The sequence below is a fragment of the Acomys russatus genome, chromosome X (assembly GCF_903995435.1).
Source record: "Acomys russatus chromosome X, mAcoRus1.1, whole genome shotgun sequence".
NCBI classification, from domain to species: Eukaryota; Metazoa; Chordata; class Mammalia; order Rodentia; family Muridae; genus Acomys; species Acomys russatus.
Window position 1 is genome coordinate 104128370 of NC_067169.1, and position 7716 is coordinate 104136085.

General features: G+C 38.5%; 1 protein-coding gene across 1 annotated transcript; it reads right to left on the reverse strand.

Annotated features, from left to right (window-relative positions):
- Positions 1–6208: 6208 nt before the first annotated feature.
- Positions 6209–7132, reverse strand: LOC127185443 (olfactory receptor 151-like). Its single transcript, XM_051141902.1, has one exon. The coding sequence runs from the start codon at positions 7130–7132 to the stop codon at positions 6209–6211; it is 924 nt and encodes a 307-aa protein (XP_050997859.1).
- Between the last annotated feature and the right edge of the window lie 584 nt (positions 7133–7716).

A 7716-nucleotide genomic window follows, 5' to 3' on the forward strand; every position in this document is an offset into this window, starting at 1 on the left:
TGCACATATCTAAAAAACTCTGTGCATTTCTTTAAGAAAAAAACACTAAAAATACTATGCCAAAATGCTAATGCTGGCTGCCTGGAGAGGTTGGAACTTATCAATTTGTCTCTCCTTTCTCCATATTTTCCAGTCCTCAATAATGAGCATGAGGAAAAGGTGATTTTAGGTAATTCAATTAATTATCAGAGTCAAACAGCATGTGTGGAAAAGGTGACAATCCTTACCAAAGGGAAATTAACACCTTTATTGTTATGAATTTAGGTTGCCTTTTAAAGCAGGAAAATATCTCTATAAGACTAAAAAAGAAATAAGTGGAAATTTAATGAGTTTGAGACAGACATTTTACAAACTACTTTTGAAAAATCATAAAATAATACTAATTTATATCTGGCTTTGTTTTTCAAGTGCTTGACCATTTTTTCCTCTAGGGCCAATATTCTATGCTCCAAAAGAAAAAGGGCTATAGCCCCTGTTTTCGGTGGCATCTCTCACCTCTCACCTCTCTCCTTGCTCTTTTCTATGACCTTCTAAACAGCCAAAAATAATTAATACATGCAGAGTGTACTCAACTTATTCTTGTACAAACTAGCACATTTCTGTCCTCCAATAATGACAGCTTACCCATATTTTTGGAGTTATACAAAACACCCTTCATACAGATGACAAAAGACTAGTGTCTAGAATATATAAAAACTTAGAAAGCAACCCAAACAACCAACCCAATAAAAACTGGGATATGAAACTAAACAAAGATACTTGAAAAGACAAGTACAAATGGTTGAGAAATATGTGAAAACTGTTCATCATTCTTAGTCATTAGGGAAATGAAAATTAAAATCACATTGATATTTCATCTTCTACCAGGTGGAATGACTAAGATTAAAAACAAAGACATTTTGATGTCCATGGCCTGTGTTGCATCAGAGGGTCATCATGGTGTCTGTGGTCTGCTCTGCTACCAGAGACCATGCTAAGGTCTGCTGACACCAGAGACCATGTGGTCAGCAATTATCCTTGCTGTTACAGAAATCATGTAGAAGGCCATGCTCCATGCTCCCACTGACTGCAAAGGGCAAGGAAGCTACTTTGGCAGTCGTATTCATAACTGTAGACTCAGTTGAGAAGGAAAATCATTGAAGACTGTAACAACATCTACCCACCTCATCTCTACCCCCTCAAAAAGGAATAGCTTAATGGGAAGTCATCAAAGAGAACTCTTAGAAACTGTGATAAAAATACTGATATGTAGCTCTCCACAACTGGTGGCTTCTGGCATGCGGTGCAGGTGGGAAAGGACTCAGTTTTCTTTTAAGGGTTGGCCACTGAGAGTTTGACCATGCCTCAGTGAGTACATGGACAACACAAACTGAAGTTCATGCCTGAGCCAAAATTACATGGCTGGCTAGTTTATAGGGGCTAAGGAAGAACCCAATAGTATTATTCTACTAAATGAATGTAGTAATAAAGCATCTCCTAAGCTCTCATTTTTATATCCAAGGATTAATGTATCTCTTAGCCCTCATCAGAGAAGCTTCTTTTTGCAATAGATGGTGGTTATACAGAGACACACATCTTGTCAAGCACATAAAATGAGAGGATGTGAGGTGTTCCTTTCTAAATTGGGTACTGTATCACATTCCTAACTCCAAGGCTCAGGAACCATTGTGCAAGAGACAGCAGAAAATTTCGTAGGGTACATGTCTGGGGAGACAGCAAAATTCTGCTATGAATAGGATGTTCCTACTCCAATATCTCCAAGAAACTTAATTGGTAGACAAATGATATGTTAATTCAGGGCCAAAGAAGACCCTAATACATGTTTTTCTTAGATAATAGCACTGTCTTCTGATCTCTGCTGCTCAGCCAAACACCACAGAACTGGCCTTACTGCTTTGTATGTACTGATAAACTCTATGTACTGGGTCCAACACGAGGACTTATTGGGACTGAGGTCACAGATACTGAGGACTGTTTCATCATAATTGGTTGCTTAGAGGCCCAGACCTGTATGATGCTCCAAGCACTACCACCCACAGGAAGACAAAAAAGGGTCACTAAAACAGTTAGAGAAGCCTACTCCCAGGAAAGGGCCTATAGCCTAATGCATGTTTGAAGTGAGAAGGGCCTAGCCATGTTCACACAGCTCTTGGGAAAGCAAGGCTTAGTGTCTGCAACTCTGGCCACTGGATGCAGGCAGAATGAAGGGATTCATTTGCTCAAAACATCTGAGTGGGCCCAGCTGCCTTTTCTCATGGAAACTTGACTGCCCCTGACAACCTTCTCTCTGCTGCTCAGCATCTCTTCAACCAATGAGATGAGCTTTCTACCTCTGAAAAAGCTGAGCTAAGATCTATGGATAAAACACCTTGTTTGAATTCCTTTTTTTTTTCTGATTCTGATAAGACAATAGTATGCTACTTTAATGCATTTACTAACAGTAATTACATTTATACTAACAAGAAAACATCAGTTGATTCCCTAAAGCAAAGACTTAACGTTGCTATGAAGGAGAAGTCACAGTATGAACAGATGTATCAGAAAAGCATTGGTATAGCAAGATTGAGAAGGAGAGCTCAGAAATCCCCACAGACAGTCATTTCCATTGAGCCACTGTTTATGAGACAAAAGGAGGAATATGTCTTCTTGGAAGCCTGCTGGAGAAGCCAAAAACAAACCCAAAAATCCTGAGTTAATGATCCCCAAGGCTAAATTTTGTAACACTGAGACTCAGAAGTTCAGGCCTTGAGTTTTGTGAAGAAAATCAAAAGCCTACCAGGAATGCCTGACTAGATCCACTCGCTCTGTCCAAACCTGGAGGAGTTTCCCATAAGCCACTGGGGGCTGAGTTTGGCTATGTACTATGAACACTGGATAAATATCATTGAAACAAACATTGGCAGGAGATCCACAGTACATGGAAACTAATTCCTGTATTGGAGACCAGAAAACATAGAAACTTCAGCTTGCCTAAGATCACAGAATTAGAAAACAAAGGGAGAGTTCCAGTGGCTGCCACACTGACTCTATAGCATAAACTCTCTCTTATTGTTATGTGGGTAGAATTTGGAGCCTTGTACACATTACTCAATCAAGCCACATTCTTTGTCCATGGAATTTGTACCTTAACTACCATGTTCTACTCCTTAAAGAAACCCCTCTTTATAAACAGAAATGGTTTCATATCATGTGATCAAGGCATTTGTACAGGTCCCATAGTTTAGAAGGGCCTGAGATTTGGAGTTTAGCTTCACATCTATGGCATTGTAATATGTTGAATTTTTTTGGTCATGGCACTCTACAAGCACAAATGCATGCATACTCGAAGCCTGGACCTTCTAATGGCATGTAGTCCTATTTTCATTGTCTCTCCATCTCTCTAGAACATATTCTTTACTATGACTCCATCAACCCCACCCAGCATGTCCTACTCTATCTCATCATTCTCTACCCTCAGAAGCTTAAGCATAATCATAGATAGGCTTGGTTTTAGGTGCAAGAAAGCTGCAAAATATTACTGTTGAACATGGTATCAGCTATCCTAGCCACAGATTGTCACTGACATAATATCACCTTTTACAGGTGAGTGAGATGGAACTACTGATGATCTCCATAGAAGTAAAACTTAAAAGACCTTTGGTGGGTTGGGGCATCATGTTTATGGAAAGGTAAAATGCTTAGGTTAACTTTGTCTGCTTGCCCAGCAGTTGGTGGCAAGAGAAACCTGGTATTTAGTAGACCCTGTACATCTGTACCAAGTCTTAATAAAAGGTTACTAGATACCTATGAGTGTCTGAACTTGCCTTTTAAGCATCCCTGCACCTGAGATGGTGTGACACTAAATAACCAAATTAAGGCAGCACCACAAGTTGAAGAAAAGACTGTAGAAAAATGTTGTATGTTCGAGGGGCTTCATCTTCTTAGGTACATCTTGGTCAGGACTTGACAATTATGTTGCCAGTACTATGTATGAGCATATCTCTTACTAAATCACTTTGATATCCTGAGGCCCATAACTTTCTGTAGAGAAATGATGGGAACTGATAAGGTTGTAGCTATCTGTAACTTCTATGGGGGTCTTTAAATTGTGTATTTTGGGGTGGGTATTTCACACAGTAAGGAAACAAATGCCAATTTAGTGTTTTCAGCACAATTATATGGCGCCCATTTCATCTTATCTTCCCAGTCACAGTAAGCACCATACTACATCGAAGGTTAGTATTAGTACATAGTGTTCAGGGGTTATAAATCAGTAAGCCTAAATTATAATTCTACCTTTGCCACTGACTAGCTGAGTGAGCTCCAGAATATAATGTTTCCCTTGTGAATATTCTGAAAAGAACAACTTTTATTAATCTAGTGTTTTCTGTCATTGAGGTTCTGGAGATAAGAATAGAGAAAGATAGTGAAAGCCAGGTAATGACCGCATCATATTGTCTTTAGGCAAAACTATTGCACTGTTATTCTTTCAATCTTGTTTCAGTGCTGAAAATATTTAATCTACAGTTATCCATGCTTTCTGTGGGCCTTATTACCTATGGATTCCAATTTGGAAAACAGTACATAAAGATGGTCTTTTATTACAAGATGCAATCTATATACATAATGTATCAGATACTAGAGAAGGACAAAAATCTAGAGAGGACATCAGATTGATGTGGTGGTAGAGAGAGAAACATTAAAGGTTATTGAAGGAAATGAAGTTCAGATTTATTCCTAGAGACAATGAGAAGCATCCACAGAACCCAAAGATTTTGCTGCATTCAGGAGTTCTAGAAGGCAAGAGTTTCTACTTTGCCTTCATTGAACAAGATACAACAATATACAGTAGAGAACATGGATTTAATGAAGATGGGGGTTTGTTGTCAATTAATTCAAACTCTGCTTATTTCTTGTAGCCTTTATTAAGTAACCAAGACCTCTGCTAGGACTAAAGAAAATCAACCAAACATGTTTTCATCTTTCCAAAGGCAAAAAATTTAAGTAAATCACTGAGTATTTCACAGGATGTCAAAGTGTCATAAACCTATAAGAGAAATGCAAAGTGAATTAGAAAAAAAAGGGTATTTTTCACTTCTCTCTAAAACATCAGGAAAATATAGTCACAAAAATATGGAATTTAAGTTTAGACATTAAGGATGAATAGCCCACAAGGAATGGGGACATTTTTGTGCTATATTCATGACTATGGAATTTGTATTATGGAAAGAGAATATATTTTAAACAGTGTGCAGAGTAAGAGAGGGCTACTATGATCAGGCTTGTTTAATTTCTAACTAGTTTTATACATTCTTCATCAGTCAGATTAACCACATAAATCTGTGGCTGTCTGATGAAAAGTAAATTTGATAGGACCCAGGGTAGTTTCAGGAAGAAAGGATACAAAACTAGTTACCAAATCCAGGTGAGAAGAGAGAACTCCTTGATCTGATGGTGAAGAAGAAGTTAACTCAAGAGAAGAGGAGAGAACTGATATCGATGTGGTACTTGGAGTTACAGATAGAAATGGAATGTCAATGATTAAATCTTTGCTTTGGAGCTGTAAAAGGTGGGTGGTTTAAGTTACTTAGAAGAGAGACAAGGAAAGAAGAGGAATAGGTGAAAGAGTTTTGTTTTTTAATCGTTATGTGTGCCCGAGAGTCTGCCAAATGCTTTAAAACCTGGAATTCTCAGACTTTTGCTTTTCAAGACAATCAATTATGCCACTTCCATAACACCTAGCAGTTAGTAGACAATAGATGATTGACTTCCAAGGTTGCACAGTTCTTAGAGGTAAAGTCTAAAGATAAAATATACTTGCAGTTCAATGATTGTGCCTGACTGCAGATGGAAGCACAGCCTTGATTTCCCACTTATTGATAATGATGAGGATTTGATGTGTTTATTTTGTCTTCGATTTTGAAATGTGGTCATCTCATTATACAGCCCAAGCCAGCATTGGACTCGGCACGCTGCTGTGCCATGAACCCTGGCTCCAGATAAATACTATTTTCTGGTTTTCCTTGCAGCATAAGCCAATGAGATTATTTCTCCACAGCTAGTTCTTAGAGTTTGGTTAACATCCTAGATTCTATTCTCATTCATAAAATAAAAATAAAGTTTCATAGTCTTTAGATGGTTTTATTAATAGGATTCATATGTAATCAAGCAAAACACTGAACAAAATGTAAGTCTTAGTAAATTCTATTATCTCGTGAGACAAAGTAGATTAGAGACTGTGCCTCAATATTTTCTGCAGGGCAGCTTTCACTTCCTGATTTCTCAAACTGTAGATGAGAGGATTTAACATTGGGATCACCATAGTATAAAACACTGAGATCATCTGATTTCCTGCTTGAGACCCATGCTGAGAGGGCTGCAAGTATGTGTACATAGTTGTTCCATAGTACAGAGCAACTGCAGTCAAGTGGGAAGCACAGGTGGAGAAGGCTTTCTGTTTTCCAGAAACTGAAGGAATGCCCATGATAGTCATGAATATAGACATGTAAGAGAGAAGAATTACCATGACCGATGTAACAAGGGTAAATCCCCCACAGCCAACAACCAAGATCTGGGTTACCCAGGGATCGGAGCAGGCCAATGCCAGCAGTGGGGGTATATCACAGAAGAAGTGTGAGATGACATGGGGCTGGCAAAACGATAGTTGTGCCATGGAAGTTGTTACAGCAACCATGTTAAGTAACCCACCAAAGTAACATCCTGCTACCAAAAGGAGACAACGACCTCTGGACATGGTAATGTGGTAAACCAGTGGCTGACAGATGGCAGTGTAACGGTCATAGGCCATGGAAGCCAAAACATTACATTCAGCAGAAGCGAAGATTATGAACAAGCCCATTTGAGCCATACATCCAAAGAAAGAAATTTCCTGTAGCTGAGATAATAAATTTGCTAAAGTCTTTGGGGTTGTGATGGAAGAGAAACAGACATCAAGGAAGGACAGATTCGAGAGAAAAAAGTACATAGGTGTGTGGAGACGGTGATTGACTTGAATTAGTACCAACAGGCCTAGGTTCCACAGTACAGTGATGAAATACATAATAAAAAAGAGTCCAAAAAGTGGGATCGCAAGATGATGGTTATCTGTCATACCAAGAAGGAAGAATTTAGTCTCTGTAGAGGAATTTTCCATTGACACAACTGAGGACTTCTCCTGACTAGTTATAAACTCATTTGTCATGCTGTGAGGAAATAAAACAAAACTAGCTGATATGAGTAAAACAGTCCTTCTCAAAATGCATAAACAGGATAGTATCCAACCTTTCTCCTTATCTATGGTCACAAACAAACTCCTTTCCATACAGTAGTACCACTTACAAATAAAGTATGTAATATGCAAAGGGTGAAGAGAAACAGACAAGCAAGAAAGAGGTTAACAAAACTCAGGTGTTAAGAAGAATTCAGGAGGGAACAAAACAGCAAAGGGCTAGAAGGCAATGGGGACCTGATAGTACTCATCAAAGGAATAAGTGAGCATTTACTACACGTTATTACAAAAACAATAAAACCAAAACACAATAGTGCAGTTGAATTTAATCTTATTCTCCCTCCCATGCCTATGGAATGGAAAAGATGCATGGGGCAAATGGGTCATCTTAATGGCAAGTGAATCAAATGGGTCAAGTAATTCAATCACAGGCCACCTCTCTCCACACCTTTAGAATCTGGAATGTTATTTCTGACAAAATAGGAGTTACTATGACTCACTATTTATGT

Excerpts from the sequence above, each read along its gene's own strand:
- LOC127185443 (XM_051141902.1), bottom strand. The coding sequence starts at position 7,132 with ATGGAAAATTCCTCTACAGAGACTAAATTCTTCCTTCTTGGTATGACA.